The 25712-nt window shown below is 54.4% G+C and overlaps 1 protein-coding gene across 4 annotated transcripts in view; it reads right to left on the bottom strand.

Moving 5' to 3' along the window:
* Positions 1-25712, bottom strand: part of CSK (C-terminal Src kinase) — a 64527-nt gene that overhangs the window by 10499 nt on the left and 28316 nt on the right. For 2 of the 4 annotated variants that reach the window (XM_050966801.1, XM_050966799.1), the window contains exons 2-5: positions 5975-6124; positions 5195-5272; positions 4458-4571; positions 2508-2620 (exon numbers count right to left, since the gene is read on the bottom strand). In XM_050966801.1, coding sequence (XP_050822758.1) covers positions 2508-2620; positions 4458-4571; positions 5195-5209 — 242 coding nt within the window. In that variant the 5' untranslated portion in view covers positions 5210-5272; positions 5975-6124. Of the gene's footprint in view, positions 1-2507; positions 2621-4457; positions 4572-5194; positions 5273-5932; positions 6125-25712 lie in introns of all 4 variants that reach the window. The other 2 variants (XM_050966798.1, XM_050966800.1) reach the window with 2 other exon arrangements.

Below are 25712 nucleotides of genomic sequence, written 5' to 3'. Positions count from 1 at the left end.
GCCCCTCAATCCCGATCTGCAGTCCCTCTGCTATCCCCAGGGCCAGCTCCAGGCACCAGTTCAGCAAGCAGGTGCTTGGGGCAACGAAGGGGAAGGGGTGGCAGGTGGGGCTCTTCCATGGCAATTTGGCAGTGGGTCCCTCGGTCCCTCTCGGAGGGAAGGACCTGCGAACGAAATGCCACCGAAGAAGAAAGCAGCGAATTGCTGCCGATCACTTGGGTCAGAAAAAACCCTGGAGCCGGCCCTGGCTATCCCAGCCCGGTGCCCCCACAACTCTGCCAGTGCCCCTCGGTTCTGACCCCCAGCCCTCCTGATGTCCCAGTCCCAGTCAGAAGCCATTGTCCAAGGGGGAACTGTTCAGGGGATACTGCCAGTGTGAGAATCACTCAAGCCTTGGGGAGGAGCTGGGGCTGAAGGAGGAGGGTCTTTAAGAGGAATGCAGGAGGGCGATAGCACAGCTGTTAGAGAACAGAAACAGCTTCCTGGGCACGCAGGGAAATGGCCCTGTCCCCATCCGCTTTGGCCACGTCCCACCCTTGGTGCTGCCCGTGTGAACACGACTGATTGTGCCCATCACACATGATCAGGAACGTGCATCTTCCTGTAAGGCCTCAGACCAGTTCAACCACCAACACCGAGCCTTCGCTGCAGGACAGGAGGTGCTGAGGTGGGCAGAATGAGCAAGCCAGGCACAAGGCAGGAGATGATAAGAAAGGTGCGCACCCAGGAAATCCTCTGAGAGAGTAGGAAAGGGAGCTAGCTCGCTGGCAGTGCAAGTTCCTACCAGGGGCCAGAGCATGCACAGGCTCCCAGGCAAGGAAGCAAACAGATGCATGGAGCCCAACAAAGGCCTTAGGGTGCTAGCACAGAGTTGAGAAGCACTCAGAGGCAGAGAGACTGCTGGCACCCAGATTGCATGAGATGAGCACAGATTGAGGGGGCAAAACACCATTAGAGAATTGTAAGCCACATGGGCTCAGGGTCTGCTCATCTGCACTCATCTAGTGCTCTCTAAAGCCCCACACGTCCCAGGCCTGTGAGTGCTTCCTCCATCTCCAGAGGCTCGTATCTGCCTAGGATGGCGGGACCAGCTGCTGAAAAGTGACCCCAGCTGTGGGACATGGATCTTACTTCACAGCGCTCCGACGGGAGGAGAGGTCAGCATTTCTGGCTGAGACACGTGTCTGCAGGGCACTAGGAGCAGGAGACCCAGGCACCCCAAACAGACGTTCCAACTCCACGTGCATTTCCCTCTGGGTGAGGTGCTCCCGATCAGGAGGCATCGGCCACCCACAACACCTGCAGCCCTTACAATCAGAGCCTCTTGTAACAATCGGCCAGGCCACACACAAGTCCTGCTGTGCCCAGAGCCCCAGTGACTGAAGGGTTAACCAAATTAACCAGGAAATACACCCCGGAACACGAAAACGAAAATGAAAAAACACACACACACACTTCTGAGACCGACACAGCCTCAACAGGTGTAAGCACCAGGAAGTGCAGAAACGGAGTCACCAGAGCATGTGCAGCTCTCCTGGCTTCAGCTTTCACTGCTGACCCTTCCCTTATACAAGACACTTTCCCTCACTCCACCCCCCAGGATTTCCTCTGCCCTGTTTCTCACACTGCCTGCTGCACCCAGCGTGAGCTGGTCTGCGACAGCCATTTGCTGCGGGCACTGTCACCATTACATCTAAACTGCATCATATCTTCTGGATTTAAGCCATCATTAATTGTTCTTGCTAACTGGCCTGAGCACCCTCTACTGGTGAATGAGAGTATAATCCACCTGCCCACGGCCTCCATGCACCCAAAGGAACACTGCTAGGTGCAAGTCCCACACAAGGTTGCACTTGAATTTGGCAGCTATGGGTTAAGCAAGCCTAGGATGAGGCCACTGGACTGGTGACCCATGAAATGGGATGTAGCAGGCATGAAGGGCAGCATCACAGGGGCATTTTTCTCCACATACTTTGGGCATTAGGGGGAGAAAGGCTCAAAAATACCACAAGCCTTCTCTCTTCTGGTCAGTGAGAAGCCTTTATAGCTGCAAAAAAAACCCTTTTAAATGTGACCCTATGCTGCATTTGTCTTCCATAGTCTGCAGACACATAGCTCCAGTGCCTCTGTAGATGCTCATAACTCTTGGAAGCAGCCACAGAACAAAGTTAACAAGATTCTGATCAGTTTCTGTGCTGTTATTCAGAGCCTCAGCAGTGAAACTGACAGAAACCAGGTCAGTTTCCCTCTGCTGCTGGGAAAGCCATGAACCCAGGTACTGATGCTGTTGTATCTCTTTACTGGCTCTCTCTCTGATAGGGCAGCTTTGGCTCTCTGGTTTGCAGGCCTTCAGTAAGTTTTTCAAGCCCTGTGTTAGGCAGCACTTCAAATCATCAGTCCAGCCTTGCTCCAGATCCACCATCCTGCTGCCCATGGCCACAACAAGCAACATAGGATCTGGGTGGCAATTGGTAAGATGGATCTTATTCCTTCCTCTGGATACTCACGGCATCAGACTGAGTTTGGTTCCGGCTTTCACTCCTTCTCGCTTCTGAACATAGTTGGCAGGGATGATCCCCTCACGGCCCACCTTGTTTTTGGCTTTGTACCAGTTGGGATCCTGGGAAGGGAAAGCAGAAGTGAGCCAAGCCCCTATGTGTGCCTCTGCCACCCACAATGCTCTCCCCTCCATCCCACTGAGCAATGCACTGCCATAGAGAGACTTACATCTACACAGAGCCTTTCGTCTTGGGGAAACCTAAAGATATATTATGCATGCAGCCACCTCTGAGGTGTCACAAGGCAGTTGTTTAATAGCGCACAGTAACGCTACACAACGCTTTAGCTTGGGCACTGAAGACGACAAGAGTCCAATTAAGGGATCATTTACATTTGCAGAATGTAATCCCCAGGCCTGGAATCTGATCAAGACAACAGGGTTAAGAAGCCCGTCCTTTTGCAAAACAGAAAGAAAAGAAACGTTCTGGCACCTCAAATGAGCTGCAGCATTTAGTGCGTCAGCTTTTCATCCCATCTGCAGCAAGGCACTGTTAATAGCCCCTGCACCTCTTAGCACTTCAAGGCACTGGTCTCCCACTGACGCAGGAAGAGAAGCACCTCCGCTCCGACTGAAAGCCTGCGTCACTGCCTGCAGCACTTCTGGTTTTCCTGGAGGTCCCCCACCCGAGCAGTCACCCAGCCCAACCCTGTTTAGCTGATGAGACAAAACCAGAAAAGGCCCAGGCCTACACAACAAAGCACCCATCCTGGGTGCTGGGCCCAGCGTTGCCTGCTCACTGCATGATCTAGCTCATGGCCAGACTGCCATCCCACCAGCCTAGAGCTCTGAGCTTGGGAAACGAGACAGCGGCGTGGCTGCTCTTCAGTGTAGACACAGCCTACGCCGACGGAGCGGGACGTAAGCCACCTCCCTGAGAGGCAGCAGCTAGGCCAGTGGAAGAGTTCTTCCCTCGACCTAGCGCTGCCTGCACCGGGGGTTAGGTCGGCTTCACTATGTTGTTCAGGGCGTGGATTTTTCACACCCTTGAGTGACGCCGCTCGGTTGACCTAACTTTTTAGCGTAGACCTGACGTCTGCCTGCAAGGGACATGCTGGCCAGGCCATAGCTCCATCATTGACTATAGAAGCCCAGCCGGGGGGCAGCAGGCACTGGTCAGCCCCACCTTCCCTCATGAAACAGGCCCCATCAGATTTACCATCTGACTGCCATTAACTGCAGACCAACCCCTGGTCTCCGGGTGTCACTCTTCAGTTCACAGACCCCCACACGCCCTGCCTGTGGTGGGTCTAAACACTACGCCCCGGCCCGCTCTTGAAGCAAACGCAGGGCATCTGTGTGCACGGGCGATGCTGCCACCTGACAGAGTCACTCCTGGCAGAGTCTTGCTTTAAACTCACGTGACTGTCTCCCTGGGACCCGCCTGAGCAACTTACATTTTGGAGAGGTTTAAATAACGATCACGTTAATTAAAAAGGCAGTTGGGTTTCCTGTCCCTTCTGCTCCTCTGTGGGAGAGAATCCAGGCAAGGCTCCCGCATAATGAGTGTACCCTAGTGGGCACTGGTGGCATCTCATCTCTCTGCAGTGGGCCCCCCTGTGACCCCCGAGCCAGCAAGGGGGTCTCCCAGTTTTTCAATCCGTGGATCACTTTCTAAGAGGAAGATTTAATCTCTCCCCTTCCCCCTCCTCCTAATATTTGGGTTCCCAAAACTTTCTGTCCAGCAGCCCACACCCCTCCTCTGGCTGACTGACCGGGGCGGGGGGAGGGGAAGCGGGGGGTTCCACCCTTCCTCCCTGGACCGCAAGCGGAGAACTAGAGCCGTGAGGGCACTCCAAGATGGGCTGCAGAGATGCAATCCTTCCAGCTGCCTTCGGGGTCACCCCAGGGAAGGCAGTGACTTGCCAGCAACCCCGAGACGAAGGGTGGGGTGGGTTACCTTGGTGACAGCGACGATGGTGAGCACGTCCCCTTTGCTGAACGGGAGGTCCTGCTCAGCGGTGCCATGGAAGTTATACTTGGCGATACATTCCGTACCGGATGGCCAAATGGCCTGCCAGAGGGACAGACAAACAAGGCCTCAGCCGCTGACCGTATGCTGCTCCCAAACCTCGGATACGGCCTCGGGGTGAAAAGGTGGGACCCTGGCCCTGTGAGTGTGCAAGACATGCTAGCGGAGGGGCGGGGGTTATGGGCTGGGTATACGTGCTGGTTAATACATGCAGTCGCCCTTAGCTGTGGGCTGGCCCTGGCCACATCGCTTGCCTTGAGAACTCCCAGGGGCCCTAGGCTACTGGCTGGGAGGTTTCATTAGCAAAGCCTTTCAGGGCCAGGGGAGGTACCATGGCTGATTCCCAGGATGGAGGGCACAAAGGGGAAGGGACAAGTCCTGATTTAACCCTTCGGCTCCTGAGGCTGGGAGAACAGAACACACTGTGCTAGTGCCCTTGGGGTGTGCAGGCATACTGGTGCCAAGTGATTTACACTGGCTTCCCAGAAACCAGTGAGCGCTGCAGAAAGGAGTGGCCTGCACCTGACCCCCAGACATGGCCCCGCCAGCCAAAACAGGGCTCCAGCCTTCGCTTGTCTCTCCTCCCACCCCACACAGGCCTCAAGCAACGCTGGCCTTTCCCTGTCCCTGACCCCTACCAAAGCACAAGTGGCTCTGGCTGTTACCTGCATTCCCGACATTGTCTCAGGCGGGTCTGGGGATCGAGTCTCACAGGAGGGACACGTCACTTGGTACCATGAGACCTGGAGAAGTGAATGAGAGAGGATGTGTTGAGAACAATCGTGATGAGCTATGTCACACACCCAGCCCTACGGGCAGCTCCAGAGGCCCCCACCCACCCCAGGAATATCCATCTTATTCTTCAACACACAAAGCAGGGCTCAAAAAATGTTGCCAGATACCTATTACCCCGAGGCGAGGTGGGAGTGGTGTCCCCAGGGAGGTTCCAGAGCAACACCCTGGCGGAGACGGCCAGTCCCCATCCTCCAGCTGTTGGGAAGGTGGTGTTTACACACCCTGTATGGGGAACTCCTTGTTTGGATCAGCCACTGCCTAGCAGGCGTCTGATGAATCCAAAGGCCTGACTCTCTGGCTCCTGGGTTACTAGAAGGAAGCACCTTGTACTCTCTCCCTTCCCCCAGCCATCTCACACCCATAGCCCTGACTGCTGTATGCATAGAAGCTTTCTGCTGTCCTACCCCGACACTGCCTCCTGCATGCTCTGTGGGGATAGCTACTCTGCCCTCGTTTCATGAGTCCTTCCCAGTGTGAACAGCTCTAGGGCCTGTCTCTGCACCTAGGAGCTGCAGCAGAGTGAAACTGACACAATTCTTCCACTGCTTCCCCCAGGGATGGGACAGCAGCCCTGAAACTGACCAAGCATGTCCATTACATGCTTCTACCTCTGGCTGGAAGGGTACGGCCGCATCAGGACAGATTCTGACCGTGGCGAAGATCAAGACGGGCTGGTTAAGTTCTGTAGGAATGGATGGCTTAAGCCCTGCCTCCCTCTTCTCCACATGTGCCAGGAAGCACCTTGCTCCCTGCCAGGGAGCAGGTGAGTGGATTTTCCAGCTTCTCCCACTGCGGTGACACTGAGGGGAAGCAAGGGCAGAAGCCGCTGAAGTCTCGGAAGCCAACCACTAGCACCAAGCCCTCCCGCCCCCCGTCTCTGTGCTGCTCTGATGCTGTGAGGACCCCAGGGCACCAGTGTGATTTGACAGAACAAACAGGAAGTGGTTGGGGTAGGCGGATGAGGCTGCTGAGTGCCATTCAGAAATACAGAGACTCAATTTGCACCCAAGCGAGCTGCTGCTGCTGGGAAGAGGCCTCCCTTGTGTGCTAGCTGTGAAACAAACCGGGTCCTTCTCTGGAGCACAAACAACCTGGTGGGGGTTTCTCCCCACTCCCTGGGATGCTGCAGGGGGACAGACAGGGTGGAGATCACGCAGGTTTCACTGCCCCTCCCCCCGATCTAGGTCTCAGCCAGGTAAGGGGGGGGAGGAGCGCGTCTGGGAATTAGCACTGTCCCCTGGCTCAAGCTTTCAGACCATTGCTGGCCTGATAGAGCTCTGGGAAGGGGCGTGGCATGGCCTGTCTCAGCCCAGCTCTGTGGCAGCAACTCCATCTGGTGGGGGGAGGATCCAAACCTGAGTGAGGATTTTGGCTTCATCCACTTTGAGCTGCTGCAGGTCTGGGGGAAAAGGGACGTGGTTTCAGTCCCCGACCTCCCTGGCTATCCACTGGGGGTGGGGGTGAAGCCAAGACCAGCATACACAGTTAGGGGGGTCTCAGTTCGGCTTTAACCCACTTCCCATTCAGCTCTTGGGCCAATGAGATGAACAGCTGCCCCCCTACCCCCCGGAGAGATTCCTCCCCCAAAGCTGGGCAAAACAAACTGATCCACGTGTACCCTTCCCCTGCACTGGGAGAGGGCTAGAGAACACACTTTAAGGCAGGTCAGGAGGGGGAAGGCCACCCCCCTGCAAGGGGACACCACTTACACACTCATAAGAGGGCTTAAGTAGCAAAAAAAAAAAAAAAAAAATTTAACCAAGACAGATACATCAATTAAATTCCAAATCATCCAAACACTCTATGAACTGCCACCTCCAGCTGACAGGTTGCTAGTCACCGAACCATAGTTATGAAGGCTAAAGGGATTACTGCGATCCTCACTTTTCTGCACGGCACAGGCCAGAGAACCTTGCCTGGTAATTTCTGCACCAAGCCCATATCTTCAGCGCTTCTGTAGGAGACAACAATCCAATTCACAGCCCACCCCTCTACGGGTGGTGGCGATCGGCATTCCCAGTTTGTGCACTGAGGGGACACCCACGCTGCATGGTACCCACGGCACTCGAGTCCCTGCTTGAGCATCCACTCTGCATTTACAATTGCTGGACCCAGATCTCACAGCCGTGCTAATGCGTCCCTATTGCACTACACTGACCTTCTAACTCGGATTTGCAGCTTGACCTGCTTCCACAGTGCAAAATGACAGGGCTTGGGCAGGTCTTGAGCTTGGCCCCCACCCTCTGGCAGGTCCTAGGACCCAAGTGCTGAGCGCTTGCAGACCCAAGTCAGAAAGGTTTGTGTGCGGACAGTGGGAAGTGGGGTTGGGCTTAAACCGGAGTCTCAGCCCAGGTTTACAATGCAGTGTAGACAATCCCTTAAAGTAACAAGGTTGCTGCTATGGGAAAACTCCGCTGGGGGAACTTTTGGGGGACGTTGCCCCCAGTGGTGCAGCTTGAGAGGTAATTTTGCAGGTAGCTGGGTGTAAACAGCAGTTAGTTCTACTGTTTCCAGTGCAGCACAGTACCCACAGTCCCATCTCCTGCTTCCTGGCAGTAACAGATCCCTGGGTTCCCCCAGAGCAGTGGTTCTCAACCTGCGGCCCATCTGTGGCCCAATCAGCACATAGCTGCGGCCCATGTGACAGGCTCAGGGCCGCACAGGTAGCATTGTGGCCCACAATGGTAAAGAGATTGAGAAACACTGCCCCAAAGGGGACACACACACCCCTGCAATTACCAGACATAGCCAGTCCTCTGTGATACAACTGGTGCTGCTGATTAGCATCAACCAGCCACCATGTGGGCCTGGATCCTTCAGAAGCAAAAGGCTGGCTCTTCCTTCCAAGGGAGCAGGGAAGAAACTGACTGTGTGTCCTCTCCTCCCTGTTCCTGCTCGGGGAAAGTTATTACAGCAGGGAAGGGCAGTTCTGGGGACCTTTCTCCCCAACCCCCACCTCAGTTATGTCCAAGGAGTGGGGGGTGTTGGCGCAGTATCTAGGCCCCAGTACAAGCCTTCATGCTGTTTGCCAATTCCATTACTTCCTGAGTGTGCAGGTGGCTGAGTGATTATCATTTATGTAGCATTAAAGCATCATCCAGCCATCAAATCATGCCCCACAGCTCCTGCGAGGCAAGGAAGTATCAGCTCCATTGTTCACAAGGGGAAACCGAGGCACAGAATGAGCAGCAGAGTCGGGATCAGAACTCGGAACCTCCCAGTTTCTTACACAATCCACTAGGTCACAACACCCCCTGGCCCACATCACACGCCAATCAACAGAGCTGGACTCCAAGCATAGCCCCTCATGCACTGTCAGTAGCTCCAATCAGGAAACTGCTCGCACACACGCTTACCACACACACTAATGCTACTCACTAGCTAAGGGCTCAGCTGACACAGGTACCTGTGCAGGCAAGAGGCATAGGCAGCTACTAACAGGTGTGTAACTGGAGACCAGAACAGAGAACATTTCTCTGCATGCCCTGCTCCAGATCTGGCACCCAGCGCAGCAGGGGGCTGGTTGAGAGTCGTCAGCCTGGGATACGGAAGGTTTCTATTAGAATGAAGGAAACGGAGGGCACAGGCAGCCTTGGGGGGTGGGGCTGAGAACCACCTTAAGTTCATGGCAGCTTTGTTGCCAGCCTGTTTTGCTTTTCATCAGCATTTGCAGAGGACGTGCTGTTCTAAGCGATCACTCCCCGGGGTCACCAATTCACAGAGCCACAGATGGCACCTGTCAGGTGACCCCCTTCCATTCCATTGCCAATTGTTCATGTTGCAGCAGTACCTAGGGACTCCCTGACTGAGATCTGCACCCCTCAGTGCCAGGCACCGTAGGGACACACAGGAAGAGACAGGTAGAAAGGGGAAGTGGCCTGCCCACTCCAGTCAGTGGCAGAGCCCTGGTCTCCTGAGCAACAGACCAGTGTCTCATCCATTGGACCAATGCAGGATAGAACCCAGGAGTCCTGACTCCCAAATCCCATCTCCCACCCTGCTGGTACTCTACCACTAGATCCCACTTCCCTCACAAAACCAAGAACAGAACCCAGGAGGCCTGACTACTAGTCCCTCCTGCTCTAACCACTACACCCGTGCTGCCTTAACAAAATATCAGGTCAGTTTCCTGTGCTCCTTTTCTCACCATGCCTGCCTATCAGGGCTGTACGGCTGTACTAACATCTCTGTCCTGCATGTCCCAAACTCCCCCTTCTGGCCCAATTCAGGGATGCCATAAGCCAGCCCGCATGGGGTTGCCATTTGGCTTAAAAAAAAGAAAGGAGACATTTGCTTTGGAAATGCAGTGACAGCTTCTGGACTCTCCCCCGACGTATGCTTTGTTTTATAGCGCTCAGAATGGTGTTCCTGGTTACAGATCAGCCCCTTTGGGAAGCCTGAGGCTTGGCAAGAACAGATCCTGGCGAAAGCCAGACACAGGAATCCTGTAAGTCGCTGCACCCTTGGTGAGAAGTGGGATTCCACAAGCTTCGCCGAGCACCATCTCTACAGAGGTGCGGCTGGAGTTCGCTACCAGCCACCAGAGGAAAGAACAGAAAACTTGAAACACCCTATTGTTCTGGTCAGATGCTCATTCATTCCAACACCAAGTGGAAGAGAGAGAGGGGAATGATGGTTCAGTGGTCAGAACAGAAGCCTAGGAGACCCAGGTTCAAGTCACTGCTCTGCCACAGACTTCTTGTGTGACCTTGGGAAAACCTCTTAGTCTCTATCCGTCAGTTCCCCATCTGCTCAATGGCCCTACCCCACGGGGATGTTGCGAGGACAAACACATTAAAGGTCAGGATGGGCTCAGGTAAGTATTAAAACAGGGCTTTCAATTCAATGCTTTGGGCTGCAGTCACCCAGGCCAGTTCTCCATCCCAAGAGGAAGCACAAAGCCTGGTTGAATTCAGTTTCACAAGTCTAGGCTTATCACAGTTTCTTTGATACCTAAGCAAGAGTGGGACAGGGCCCTTTTCATACCTTGACCACGGATCTTCACCTAAGAAGTCAGTCTAATTAATATTTAATGTATTAAATTTTCTAAAACCCCAGAGATCACGTTTCTTTTCAACTCACAACCAGTCACTGGAAAAGTTCACTGGCCTAAAACCACATGTACTGATTCCTACCAGGTCACCATTGTTACATGTATTTATTGGTCTGTTGGCAGCAGCTCGATTAACAGCTCCAGATGTGACGGTGTGAGGCACTATATAAACACAGCACAAGAGATAGTCCCTGCCCAAAGAGCTCACAGTGCACACAGACACCACAGATGCACAGAGGGAGAAAAGCATTATCTTCGTTTTCCAGCTGGGGCTCTGAAGCACAGAGAGAGGACGATACTGAGTGCCGGAAACCTGGGCATTACTTTAATTGATTTAAGCTTCATTACATGCTGATGAGCGACTGTGATAATGCCCTTTTGTGAGTCGAGGGCTGTTTTCTCTAACCAAACAGCTCAGTTCCTTCTGAGTGCCAGCCCCACACACTCAGCTTGGGTCAGGCTGGCATCTTCCAGGCTCATGCGTCGCCAAGGACCCAGATTCTACAACTGGCATTTAGTGAACAATGTTGCAGCCGATGCAACAGAATCCAAAATTCTGCAACAGAAGAGAATTCTGGAGCCAGAATAGAATCCAGCTCCCCCTCCTGCTGCTGTGTTCGCTCTACACTCGGCACCAACGTCATTCGTCACTCAAGTCAGCAAAGGGGGATTCTGAGTCCACACAGAGAGCAGATCTGGGGAGTGACAAATAAAGGGGGACAATTCTACTTTTAAAATCACATCCTTCTGGCTGCCATCTTGTTTCGCCAACTCCCACTTCAAAGCTGGCATCATTTTGGCAGCTGGTATCTTGTGACCACTCGAGTTGGAGATTGGAATTTAATACCACTTGAAAGCTATGAATCCCAGCTGCTTTCAGATGATATAAACCACCAGTTTCTAGTGCTATCTGTTCCCTAGATAACAGTTTCCACATTCAAGCTGGAATTGAACTGGTGGAGAAATAACAGACAAGAAGATAACCCAGAGATCATTTAAGATCTCAGGTCTTACAGTACTGCAAGGGCTGTACCACTGAAAAGATAAGATTCCCAGATTTTTAATGCTGTACAGCATTTGTTTCCAGCACTGGGGCTGGGGATTCACTAGGTATCAGAGCTTGCACTGTCACTGGTCCCTCAGAAGTAGCAGTGCTATTTGGAACCAGTCCAGGACTTTTCATAGCAAGTCCCAGAACTCCAAGCCCCATCACTGTGATCTGCTAGAACTGATAAGTAGAAACCTTTTAATTATTAACAAGACACAAACCAAACCAAAATAAAAACAGAGGAGTTTACTCAATTCGTACAATATCTGCAGAGATGGAGATCAACCCTTCTTTCTCCCATCCTTTGTCTTGTCTATTTAGGTTGCAAGCTCATCAAGGCAAGGACTGTCTCGTACTAGGTGTCTGTACAGCACCCAGCCTAGGTGGGGCCCCGATTTCGTTACAGCTTTGAGGTGCTACACGTGCTAATAGGTCATCATCATCATTACCCCAAACCCTGCAGCACTCCGCTAGTGCACAGAACTGGGAAGTGTGGAACTGACCAGCTGGATGTGTCTGCTTGGAATGACTCAAGGACAAAGACAAAAGCAGCGCAAGTGATGAACTGCTCATTAAATGTTTTAAACCCTTTCGTTCCGTTTAAACCATCTCCGGTGTTGCCGGGGACAGGGCACACTAGGTCCCTTAAATATGACTTTACACCTGGCAGCAACACTTTAAGAACATTTCGGAGCCTTTTACTTTCAGTTCAGGTGATGCCAAGGGCTCTGCTTTAACCTTTAATGACTCAGGCTAATGCCGAGGGGCCAGAGCCACAGCTGCTGGAAACAGGGAGCTAAGGTGATGTACACAAGCCGAGAATACAGCCCGTGGTGTTTAACACCCTGGGGACTAATCCATTTCCAGTTTGGAGGCAGCCGCTGGAGGATGCTGAACTGGGGCGGAAGGACTGACAAAGCCTCATCCGCCCATGCTCCTGGCTTGACTGCGTCCCTCTGGCCATTGACCAGCAGGATGGGAGCAGGACCCAGAGCACAGAGGAAGCAGCCTCTGCTGGTAGCAGAGCAGAGGCAGACAAGGTAGACAAGCATAATGTAGGTGGCTAAGGGCTAGGAGTGCTGCAGTGGGCTTCAGCCTCTGCAGGCGGGCGTGTTTAACAGAGGTGTCAGACTCACAGATGGCGTGGAAGCAGGGCAGCGGGGTTTGTAAAGATCACAGGGGAAGGCAACCCGAATACACAGTTGCAGGGGTCATGCTACAGCCTGCTGAAGTGAAAGCTGGTGGGGGCACCTCCGGCGGCATGGGGGCGTGCAGCTCTTCTGGCCATGGGAGCTGGGAGAAGGAGCCTGTGCTCCCCCATCACTTGGTGGGGGTGGAAGAGCGCACACACAAGCCTGTGTGTTCCCATGCCAGTATCACTGCAGCAGACACAGTCAGTTCAAGCAGCCTGCGGGAGGCCAATATTTCAGCAAGCTCCAGGGGTTGGATCCTTTTCTCCTCCTCCTCTATTTGTTGCAAAGAAGCAGCCAACAGGGCAGAGAATAACACCACCTACTCTTGTATAGCGCTTGCCCCTCAGTAGATCTCAGGGCATCTCACAAAAGAGGTCAGCTTCATTTGGCACATGAGGCATGGGGTGCTGAAGCAATTTGCCTGAGGTCACCCAGGAGGCCAGTGGCAGAGCCAGAAACAGAACCCAGGTCTCCTGAGTCCCAGTTCAGCTCTCTCGCCACTAGAACACACTGCCTGTACTGCTCACTCAAATGTAGGGCTCGAACCCGGCAGCCCGAGAGTGAGTCTCATGCTCTGCTGACTGACCCAGCCAGGTGGAAGTTGAAATAGGCCAACAAAGCCCAAGCAGAAGTTTCTTCTGAGTTCTGCCCACATAGTATTACTCCACCCTCATGTGCAAGGGGTGCTGTGCTCCAGCTGGGGGAACCCCTGGCACTCTTTCTGTTGGGGTATTTCCCTTCCCTCCCCTAGAGTGGCATATTGTCTGTATTTCCCTCCCTCGCAGCTACAGCTGGAGCATGAAGGTTGCCAGAGAGAGTTTCCATTATAACTCCCCTTTCTCAGTCCCTCATAACTAACCCAAATTCTCATCTTTCGGGCTTACATTTTCCAGATCTGGTCTCTGACTGAGGGGGAACGGTCTTGGGAAGTTTGAGTCAAATCCTATCAGGCTTTTTGTGAGATCTAGGCACAGGTGCCGATTCTGTGAGCACTTCAGAAAAAAGTTAGTGGGTGCTTAGCATCACCCGCAGCCAGCTCCCCCCTTGCCCCCAGCACCTCCCGCTTGCGGCCCCCCTGATCAATTCCTTCCCCTCCCTCCCAGCGCCTCCTGTACACCACAGAACAGCTGTCAGTGGTGCTGAGAAGGAAGGGAAGGAGCAGGGACAGGGTGTGCTCAGGGGAGGAAAGAGGCAGGGAGGGGGTTGAGTGGGGGGCGGGAAGAGGCGGGGCAAGGGCGGGGGCTTGGAGGAAGGGGGAGTGGGGACAGGGTCTGTGCTGGAGGTGGGGGTTGAGCACCCCCCCTGGGTCAAGAGGAAGTCAGCACCTATGGATCTAGCTGAGTTCGGATGGTGGGGAACACTAATATTCCCACAAAGAAATGATTATCAGCTTTATAGGGCAGGGACTGTCTTTTTGTTTTGTGATGTACAGCGCCTAGCACAACAGGGGGCTGGTCCATGACTGGGCTGCTGCAGTAACACAAAGAATAAATTCTAACAAATGATGGCAGCTCTGTCTATCCAGCTCTACGCACATACTCAGGGAGCGACTGCTGTAACCGACGTGGCTCAAGGCTTTGCGGCCCGGACTCTCCACTCCTTAGATTCGCAGTGGATGCCCTCATGGCAGGAGAGCTCTGGAACTACTCCTGGGGGGAGAGGGGGCGGGGGGTGTCACTGTGGGGGCACTCTATCCTGGGAAGCAGCAACTACGATTTGGGGTCGTGGTAGATAATTGGCTGAAATGAGCTCCCAGTGCGAGGCGGTGACCAAAAGGGCGGCTGCAATCCTGGGATTTGTAAACAGAGAAGCTCAGGAAGCAACAGAGAGGTTATGTTACCTCCGGACTTGGCACTGTGCTGTCACTGCAGCTGGGATACTCTGTCCAGTTCTGGTGCCCACAATTCAAGAAGGATGGTGATAAATGACAGAGGGGGTCAGAGAAGAGCCACGGGAATGATTAAGGGAATAGAAACCTTGCCCTGCAGTAAACCTCGAGGAGTGTAATCTGTTTAGCTTAACAAAGAGGTTAAGGGGTGACTTCATTACAGTCTACAAGTATCTACCTGGGAACTAATATTTAAACAGAGGGTTCTTCCATCTAGCAGAGAAAGGTCAAACACGATCCTATGGCTGGAAGCTGAAGCTAGACAAATTCAGACTGGAAATCAAGTGTAAGTTTTTAACAGTGAGAGTCATTAACCACTGGAACAATTTACCAAGGGTCACGGCGGGTTTTCCACCACTGACGATGTTTAAATGCAGCCTGGCTGTTCTGCTAAAACCCTGCGCTGGGGATTATTGTGGGGCAGGTCTCTGGCCCGTGCTGTACAGGTCAGACTAGATGGTTCCTTCTGGCCTTGGAATCTGGGACTATGAATCTTGCTGCTCATCAGCCTCCTCCTTCCTCTTCAAACCTCCTTAACCTGAAGTGACCCGTGGGTACAGGATTTCAGTGTGATTGAAAGGGCTCCCCAGGGCACTGCAGTTAGTGCAGAAGTGCGGGGAGCGATGTTAATGACAGCACCACATGGGCCACTAGAACAAAGGGAGGCAACTGCACCCCTCCCTCGGGAAGGGCTCAGTGAGGGGCGAGGTAACGCACACCCACTGAGAGGGATCTGGATCCCTTTCCACAGCTGCTGGGGACTAGAGTAGGATCTCCCTTTGCCCTGGGGCTGCAGCAAGCCACTTGTAACCAGGCAGCTGGAGGTGGGGTGGGGCTGGACAGGGGATTGGAAGCTCATGCTCCCAGTCCAGCCACATGGATGTTACCCTCCCATCGCAATGTAGCACCTCTCCCCCCACCCCGCAGGATGGGAGAACCCTCCCTCACAATCAGCTCAGTCCAGTCCTAAACCCACACAGGCCTGGCAGGGCCCCTCACATGTCGGGACAGACACTCACCCCCTAGCAGACCAGAGCTCACGGCTGCCCGGCTGGAAGGAGTCATCAGCTGCTGAACAGGTAAAATGAGAGACTACCTCCTGCTGGCGGTAGCCAGAACTACAGCCTCCATCTTACACCTTGATCCCACCATTGTCCATTCAGCACAACGGGGAGAAAGAGCCATCTCCTTCCAAGCTCCCGTCTGAACCACGGCAGCTCAACAGAACCCGCCACCGATCAGGGAAGCTTCGGTGGTTCCCCCTGCTCTCCACTGTTAACACTAGTCTATCTAGCCCTGACCCACGCTAGAGAGATCGCTCCTTGCCGGCACTTGAAACTCTTTGAGCTCTGAGATCGCTTTGTCCAATGGTATTTTCCTTCACCCACTGCCTCTCCACTTTCACAGACTGGTGCACGGACACGTGTGTGCGGAGAAGCAACAGGCACTTTTAGAGGATGCTCAATGCACTACAGAAGAGAAGAAAGAACAGACCAGGGCAGGGAGGGTTTTCCCTCGCAAGCCCCAAGAGCAAGGATGGCCCAGCGATTTGGCCTGGGGTGAGTGCTCTGGCCACAAGGCCATCAGAAACCACAGCAGTGGGCTGAGATTATACTGGGGTGCGTATGTGGGTGGTGGTGGGGCACGGGGATCTCTGAGAGAGATTCCTTGGACACAGAACTCTGGAAGATTCAGCAGGTGCGGGAACAGCCATGCAAACCAATTGGTTCCTATAAGGATCCTTCTCCCGGCCCCTTACACTCTGACTCCATGCCCTGGGACGCCCACTTGGCCCCTCACCTCTCAGACACCCCCATACGGACCCTTCTGCTGCAAAGCCCAGCAGGCAGCGGAATCCCAAGACTCCAGCTTGCTGGGTGTCAACTGTGCAGGGGTTGAAACCAAACAGGTCGGGGGGGCCAGCCAACTCGGGAACCCTTCCCCCACCCCCAGAGATCTGTGCACCTGAGAGATGCTACAGGCCTCACGCCCTTAGAGCTCCAGGGAACACGGCCCTCAGACTCGACCTCAGCTAGAAACGCACCCTGCAGCCTGGCTGGGGAAGGCCGAGGGGATGGTGACGTCAGCTGTGCTCTGGCAAGCCTAAGGCCAGCGCCTGCCAAACACAGATGGAGAAAAATCCGCTCATAATAGAAGAAACAGCTGCAGGAACTGGAGGGGGGTAGGAGGGGTGGGGCTGATCCATCAGGGGAGGAGGCAACTCCCTATAACCCCTCCCCCAAAGCCTACTCGGGAGAGGAGGGCGAATCCACAGAGCATACCTCCCTTAGCTGAGAATTTCCCGGTCTCCTGAGCCCCCCACCCCACTACACTGACTGCCACCTCTGCACCAAAGAGGTACCCCATAGATCCAATAACCAAAGCTCACAACACCCCAGGAAGGGGGCTGGGCTGCCACAGATCAATGCCATTACCCCCGCCCCCATCTTACAGACAGGGAAACTGAGTCATCCACTAGTCCAACTGACATCCTCTGCATGACCAGTCCCACAACTGGAAATAGAATCCAAGTGCCTCAACTCCTAGCTCCCAAATGGAAAGCAAAACCACTGATCAGTCCTCTTTATGATGCCTAGAGGCAGCCTTGGGGGAGGGTCCCCCAGCTCCGCTGCTTCATTTTTCACCTCATACTACCTAGTCCTGGTGGCCCCCCTCTCTGTCCTGGGAGACTCCGGAGACAAGCACAGAGCCACCAGTGCTTGAGGCTGAAGCTGGAGACACAGCTGAGTGGGTCGCAAGTGGGGAGGGGCTGCTGCGGCCTCAATAGTTTGAAATCCCCTAAAAACGGGGGATCTCCTGAGATGGGGCCAGGTGTCAGCCGCTAGCTAGGTGTTTATCTGCCGCCCCCATCACTGCTGTATCTGAGCACCTCAGATCTTTGATGCGTTTCCCCTTACACAGCCCTGGGAGGGAGGGCACTTCTATTCTCCCCATTGCACAGATCGGGAGCTGAGCCACAGGGAGCCGGTATGCTGCCTCACCTTGAACTCCCACACCGGCTGCTGGGGCAACTTCTCCTTCCCTCCTCTGCCTGTGCATATCCGATGGCACCTGCCCTCCTTTCGCATCTCTGAATCCAGAAGGTAGATCAAACTTGCCCTGCCGTTGGCTGAAGGCCACCTGACCAGAAGGCACAACAGGCTTGCCAGCTGCTTCTCCCTTTCCCACCCACAGCACCTGTCCCTCTGCCCCCAGTGGCTATACTTAGTGTCTCTGCAGCACGGCTGCCGCTCATCCAGGGGAAGTCTACAGCACAGTCGAGCTAGAACCTGCTATAAATAAATGTGGTGCTAGCAGGCATCTGCTTCATCCCCCAGACAGCTGGGAGGAGAGCTCCCCACTGCGGCTGGTGCATCGGCCCCGGGGCCGGACGCCAAGGGCGACTGACAATCAAACAGCAGTGCAACTGGCATCTCGAGCGCGTGGAGCCATCGAGCTTCCCGGGTGAAACGGGACCCCCACTGAAATGCTGCTTCGTGCCTGGGAGATGAGGTGACTGCGGTTCACAATGCCATGGACAGCAACAGATGGGGCATCACCTTAGGCTAAATCAGCTCCTGGGCTGGCCACGGGCTTGCTGTATTCTACTGCACTGAGCCAATGCACAGTTAGGGAGGAGGGGCCGCTGGGGCAGGAGATTAAAAAGTATCCGCTGCCCAGCATGCATCAGACAGAGACTCCTCACCATGTAGGATTTCTCCCTAAGCTAGAGTGAACAAGCAGCCCTTCAGGGGGTCTTGACTCTGCATCAGGCTGAGAGAGGCCCCTGCTGCGCGGGACTCGTAACAATCCTTGCTTTGTTCTTGCTGTCTTGACCTCTGGAGATGCATGATGTCATTGGCCAAAGCATCAAATGAGCCTTTCTCGCTCAGAGCTGGAGTGTCAGGGCAGGCGAAACGTGGGTGCCGAGCGGCAGCCGTATTGACTTACCACTGCCAAGGGCCCTGGAGCAGGGAGGAAGGGAAGACAGACCCTCTCTGAAATCTCATTCCCGGGCTACAACGGGCACAGAAATTAAGTTTTAAGGATCTACTTTAATATGAATCCTGCTAATTAACGACGTGCACACACCCCTCTCACCATTTCATATTTTTGAAGTACTTAGAGGCAATGGCTTTGAAATGCTTGACTCCAGGATTCACGCCAACTCCCACAGCTGGCCACAGCGTGCCAGGAACTTTGCCACAAAGAGGGGCAGCAGGCAGGCAGCCTGCCCGGAAGCTCGAGGGCTGGGCCTAATTTGCAAGTGCAAACAGAGGCGTTTTAGACAAAACCAACCCTCAAGATTTACATCTTCCTGGAGAGAAGCCCAGGGATCAGCCTTTAGAACCAGGTGCAAAACTCTCTGTGGCATTCACACAGCCAGGAACAGCAACAAGCAGGACTGAACAGCAAAGGAGAAGGCAGAGAAGCAGTGTGATCCAGCGGTTAGGGCACTGGACTGCGAGTCGGGGGTGGTGGGTTCTAAACTCAGCTCTGCCACTGGCTTGCTGGTGAGTCGCTCTTTTCTGTGCATCTCTTGCCCTGTCACCCTTTGCTTGGGGACTGCAACACTTAATACGCTGCAGCTGCATTGCTGTAGCATTTCAGCCTAGACACTACCTCCGCTGACAGGAGGGGCTCTCCCATCACCATAGGTAATCCAGCTCCCTGAGAGGTGGTAATTAGGTCACTATAGCTTGGGATGCAGATTTTTCACACCCTAGAGCCGTATAGCAATGCTGAGGTAAGTACTTAGTGTAGCCCAGCCCTCGGCCGTGTCTAGATTGTAAAGTCTTTGGGCTGGGGATTCTCTCTCATTATATACAGTGCCTAGCACGATGGGGCCCTGACCTCAGCTGCGGCTCCAGGAATATACCTAAGAACGGGGTTGTGGGGGAAGAATATCAAAACCCTGGCGGGAGGCATATTAGACCCTTGGCCTTTCTGGGTTCTGAACTCTGCCACACTCAGATACCCTAGCGATAAGTGCAACCTACAAACCCGGCTAGAGAGTGCATGTGTCCCCCCTGGGGCTTGCCTGCACTCAGTACAGCTCTGCGAGTCTAGACAAAGCCTGGTCTTTACACAAACACCTGTCAGGGCTGCTCTAGGTACACTCAGCCCTGCCTCAGCGCAGGGGGCTGGACTAGATGACCTCGCGAGGTCCCTCCCAGCTGTACATTTCTAGGAGTCTGAGGTCATCAGCTTCAGTGCCCACAGCCAGCAAAGCACCTCTGTACGGCCACTCGCCACCTTTCGCCGCCAGGGGGCAACAAACCCATCACCATAAAGGAAGATGCCACTGTCCGGAGAAAGGGGGGGGAGGGGAAGAGGAGAAGGAGCCACCCAGGCCCAGAGAAAGAGAACCAGCAGCACCCAGGCAGTGGCCAGACGAAAGTCAGCTGCCAAGCGCTGCTATCAGAGGAGAAGAGGAAGCTTCCAGGCAAGTAAGGCAGAGGGGCACTCACTGTAGCTAGCCTCAGGCGTCACTTCCCCTCTGTGAGTCAGTTTCCCCCATCTATAAAACAGAGACAACTCTGCAAGCTGCTTTAAGAGCTAGGGTGAAGAGTGCTAGGCGGGTGCCATGAAGAGCTAATCTCCGAACTGTCCCCCCTGCTTTACGGGACACCCCCCCCCATTGCATCAATCATCCCAACAGGGTGGCTCGTTACAGGCGAGAACACCACTGTCCAGTGCCAACCTCTGTCCTGCTAAGACCATTCAAAAGCCTGGCTCCTTTCCCTAGTGCATTACATGCACACAGCTACCTCACAGGTTGTGATCATGGCGCACACATGCCCAAAGGGCAGGATTGAGACAGGTGCTTTAACAATACATTGCCCTCCCGACCCCCTTCACTGGTGGCTTTCCAAACATGGTCACAAATACTCACTATGGGCTTTTGGGCTTGGGAATATTGACTGGCTCTGGGAGAAGAACTATCTGAGCAGTGAAATTATTCCAGAATACTGTGTCCACACAGGAAGTTATTCCTCCATAGCTAGAGAGTTAATGACACTGAGGGCTTGTCTACATCAGAAAGTTGCAGCGCTGGTGAGGGAGTTACAGCGCTGCAACTTAGGAGGTGTACACATCTGCAGGGCACCAACAGCGCTGCAACTCCCTGTTTGCAGCGCTGGCCGTACTCCCGTTTTGTCTCGGGTGTAGAGGATCCAGCGCTGGTGATCCAGCGCTGGTAATCAAGTATAGACACTTACCAGCGCTTTTCTTGACCTCCGTGGAATAAGCAGGTATCCCAGCATACCTGAGGAAGCCTCTCTGGTAATCAAGCTGGTCTCCTTCCCCGGCTTGCTCTCGCGTTCCCCGAACCCCGAGCAAGCAGGTCTCCGTCCCTGCGGTTTCCAGGGTGGTTCCGGGAACGCGAGAGCAAACCGGGGAAGGAGACCAGCTTCGCCGCGGTTTGCTCTCGCGTTCCCCGAACAAGCAGGTCTCCTTCCCTGCGGTTTGCACGGTGGTTCGCGGAACGCGAGAGCAAACCGCGGCGAAGCTGGTCTCCTTTCCCGGTTTGCTCTCGCGTTCCCCGAACCCGAGCAAGCAGGTCTCCTTCCCTGCGGTTTGCAGGGTGGTTCGCGGAACGCGAGAGCAAACCGCGGCGAAGCTGGTCTCCTTCCCCGGTTTGCTCTCGCGTTCCCCGAAACCCCTTGAAGCCGCCCAACAGCGCTGCAGTGTGGCCACATCTAACACCACTTGCAGCGGTGGTTGCTGTAAGTGTGGCCACTCTGCAGCGCTGGCCCTATACAGCTGTACTAATACAGCTGTAACAACCAGCGCTGCAAAATTTTAGATGTAGACATGGCCTGACTTTTCACATGCCAGACTAGAGGATCATAGTAGTCATTTCTGGCCTTAATCCATGGATAGTTATTCTACTACATCTAAATCAGTCACTTTCCCTCTGCAGACAAGCCCTAGTTCTCAGAGCAGCTCTGGGACATGAGGAGATAGCACCCTTCATTTTACAAAGAGGGAAACTGAGGCCAAGAGACTTGCCCACGGTCACATAGTGAGTGGGGGCAAAGCTGGAAATAGAATCCAGGAGTCCTGGCTTCCGTGTCTCTGCATTAGTCAGGTAACATCCCCTTCTCTGTCATTTGGCTTGAATTAAATGGAGTTTTTGGAATAAATGAGTTGAGAATTTAAAGATGGTTTTTATTGGAAAATAAAACGGAGACGGATGGGGTAACGTGGATTTAGACAACTCTGCCTGGGTGTCACAAGCTCACATGGCTAGAGGTGCACATACAAGACTGACATGGACAGCAGAGAGGCGTAAGGCTCTTGGGAAGCATAGGGATTGGAGTGTGGAATTACCCCAAGCTTAATTACAAGCTAATTCCCTCTTTCCGGGTTCTGCTGACCTCAATGGGGAAAAGCTCAGTGCACATGTCTTTTCATGAAATGGGAGGGTAACCCCAGGCAACAGAGGGACAGGACTTGACAACCCCAACTGCCCCAGAAATGCAGATGTCCCTGTTCCCTTCATGCCGCCTGGTGCGGGACACTCCCCTCCGCCTCCCTAATGCTCTGGAAGCCAGCGAGATGGGGAACAAAGGGCAGTGGCTGCACAGAAATAGAAAAGTCTTTATTAATTTATAGGGTAGATTTAGGGCAGTATGAAGCCTCCAAGCAGCAGCTCCTCATGGCCCCGTTGACAGCTGCTCTTGACGGCTAAAAATACCAGGGAAAGGGGAACTGAGACAAGGGTTGTGAGGGGGGGCCACACCGCAGGGAGGAAGAGACTGGAGCCAAGGTGCAGGCGTGTGACATAACAGCCCGGTGCCCAGCAGAGACATTGCTTCATTGCTCACCCTGCTCCCATGCAGCAGCCAGCAGGGCCAACAGGGGACCCCCTGATGGCATGGCACCCAGGAGCCAGCAGCACCCAGACATGGTTTCTTCCTGCTATGGCACCCAGCCGCACCGAGATGCAACCTCATCCCGTACACCACCTCCCACGCTGTGGCACAGCGCAGCACCCAGGAACTGGCAGTGCCAAGAGGTGGCTCCATCACCCAGGCAACAGCAGTACTCGGGCCCGGTGGCATCATCTGTGCTGCAGCTCAGCGCGCTCCTCTGGACTGCAGCCTTCTGATCTGGCTGCAGCTCCTCCTAGGAACACAGGAGCAAGCACAGCATGGAGACGCCAGTCCGGCGCAGGAGCAGCATGGGAGGGAGAGGCCTGGAGGTCTCTTTGCTTGTTGGGGTGGCCAGGCTCCAGCACGGAGAGATGGAGCAGCAAGAGATGGAGCATTGAGAAGCGTGCTGGAGGACACGCTCCCACTCCCTTTCCAGTGCCCCCTCTGTGTGAGGCAGTCTAGGCTGGCCTGGCCCATCAGATGCTGGTCGAGTGAACCAACCCCTCCCAATTCCAGTGGCTATTATCAGGCTGCAGGCATGTCTCCGAGCCAGCCTGGGAGAAGGGCTGAGTGCACAGCTCCGGACCGAGAACGAGGCACCACAGGGCTGCCCAAGGGGGACCAGATTCTCGATTGTGGATCGATCCCCAGGAAACGCTCCTCGCCAGCCCTGTACCAGCCTGGAGCCTGCAATTTACTGCCAGAACACTCAGAGCTGATGCAGCATCAAAGCACTTACATTTACCAGCCTTTACCCAACCTGGCAGTGCCCCTATGCAGGGCGGGGGCAAGTGTAATCATCCCCACTCTGCAGGCGTGGAAACCAATGCACAGAGGGAGAAGCGGCTCCTCCTCAAGGCCCAGGATCCTTGCACCCAGGGCTGTTCTCTCACCATTGTTCAATGCTGCCCTTCTGGAGAACAGCAATTTTGGCCATTTCCAATGTGCCTCCTGCCTTGGTCTCCAAGTGCCAAATGCAGGCAGCATGGCCTACCCACGCCCCACGAGCTGGAAGGCTCCAGCCCAGCTGCCGCCAGACTCTGGGTGCATTTTGTGCTGACGGCATCACTTTCACCCAGCCTGCGTCACTGCCCAGCGCTTTCCTCTGGCGATAAAATCGCGCCCGCCAGCTCTTGCCTCTTCACAGAGCCCACGTTCAGAGCCGGGGAAGGAGCCAAGCAGCAGCTTCACACCCACTCCTCTCAGCCCGTCTCTGCTTATAAATGGGCCACAGTTTAATGCATCAGCCAGCAGCTCTCCCCCTCCCCCACTCCCCAGCTATCCTGGGTGGCCTGGCAGTGCTCACCTGGGCTAGTTTAGCCCTAAGGGTGGATTTTTTCGGGGGTGGGGGTGGGGGGGAAGAAGGGGGGAGAGGAAACGGGAAAGGCTGGAATTTCTGCAACTGAGCAGCAAAGTTCTCAAGCTCCTCACCTCTCCAGAGCTGAGCAGGCTCTTCTCAGACACTAGTTTCCAACTCCTAAGGTTCCCTGTGGATCTCTCCCCACTAGGGCCTGGAACCCCCAAGAGACAGCAGGGTTGGGAGTTTGGAGAGGGAGGGCAGGGGGGTGTCAATGTGGGGTCACAACCCTGGTCTCGGCATGTGTAGGAGTCACCGCTCACAGCCCTTCGCACAGATTAGGTGATTTTCCCACCACCCCAGGCCCTCTATGCCTTTCTCCTCTCCCCAGCAGTGAGGAGCAAGCTTAAAGCTATATGCGATCGACCCACAGCAACCGATGCTAGCTGAGGCCAGCTTTCCCTGCCGTGCGATGGAGGGAGCAGGGAGCTCAGAGTCTGAGGGAGAGCAGGCAAGTTTCTGAAGGGATCCAGAGCACAGGGAAGGCAGCAAAGACCCCTCAGTGGTGGGTGTCCAAAAGAAATCCAGGAACAGAAGCAGCAGAAGATGCAGGGAAGAAAGGGATCAGCTGGAGGAAGGAAGGTCACAGCCACTGGGTGGGATGGGAAGGTCTAATGCAGAGGCTCAGTGAAGCTTGTCAGACAAAATGGCAGCGTCAAGCATGATGTGACCCTGACTGGGGCAATGCAGGGGAGCCATTAGTCACAGCTGGGAGGGCTCACGGGTGATGCCCTGTGACCTGACCAGAAGAGGAGGATTGAGTGCGCGTAATCAGCCAAGGAGAGGTGGGCAGAGGATGCACTGTTCACAGACACCTCCGACTGGAGAGTTGTGGCTCTGGAGAGCCTGTGACATGAGCCACAAGGGGCCAAAAGGCCCATGGAAAACGTGCCCCAAAGCAAGGAAGGAGCACAGCAGGGAGTCCGACTGCTTCCTGGAGGGAGATGCTGGGGGGAATCTATCAGAGAAGATTAAAAAAGCTGAATGTCTTCGCTGCATGCTGCCAGCAAAAGGTGGGGAAGGGCAGGGAATCATTTACGGGGCTGCACAGGCATGTTACTTAGGTGCAATGTGATGGAATTTGTTGAATCTTGGGGAGAGGAGGGGGGAAGAGACACGACTTACTAGCTGCTGTGGCATGGAAGCCCTGTTGTTTGGGACTTTAAGTCCAGAACATACCCAGAGGGGGATGATCCCACACTGACTCTGAGACACGGCCTGGCTGATCTGATGCCTCGCTTCTATAGCAAAGTCATCAGGATTTCAGCCCCCTTTCCTCATGTGAGCACAGTCCAGCTGCTGTTAGTCCTCTGGGAGATTTCCCAAGCATTGCTCAGAAGGCTTTGCGTCTACCCTCCTCCCTGTCCAGTCTCTCGGCATGGGCCAGTATCAGCACAGAGCGATCATCCTTAACCTCCTACCGAGGCTGGGGTCATTGCAAGGGATCAGCTGCATCTGGAAGCTCTGGGGACTCGCTGGAGCCACCAGCTGCTAAGTGCAGCAGCAGCTAGATAGAGGAGCCGTTTGTCCCTCCCGCTGGCTGGTGGCTGGGCTGTTATGCTGCAGCCAGGCAGAGGATGGGACAACGGGAAATACCCAGTGATAACAGAGCAGGTCTTTCCAGGCTGATCAGCATGGCTGGGGACAGGATGGGGAGAAAGGCAGGACTCCTACTAGATAGAGAGAGAACATAAAAATACCTCATTGCGCAATGTGTGCCTGGGAAACAGACACCGCCTGGGAGGGGCCATACCTCAGCCAGATCAGGAGACCCACTGTGCTCAGTGCTGTACAGACATACAGGAAGAAATACCCTTGCATCAAAGAATTTGCAAGCTAAGGCCCCCATCCTGCAATCAGATCCAGGCCTCGCACCGAGGCAGAGCTTCAGTGACCTAAGCTTGTCAATGTAACGTATAAACCCCAAGACCATGTTTACGCTAAAAAAAAAAAAAAAGTGCGTTAGTTA

The sequence above is a fragment of the Gopherus flavomarginatus genome, chromosome 9 (assembly GCF_025201925.1).
Source record: "Gopherus flavomarginatus isolate rGopFla2 chromosome 9, rGopFla2.mat.asm, whole genome shotgun sequence".
NCBI classification, from domain to species: Eukaryota; Metazoa; Chordata; order Testudines; family Testudinidae; genus Gopherus; species Gopherus flavomarginatus.
Note: the sequence above shows the minus strand (reverse complement) of the source record. Positions and strands in the feature narration are given on the sequence as shown.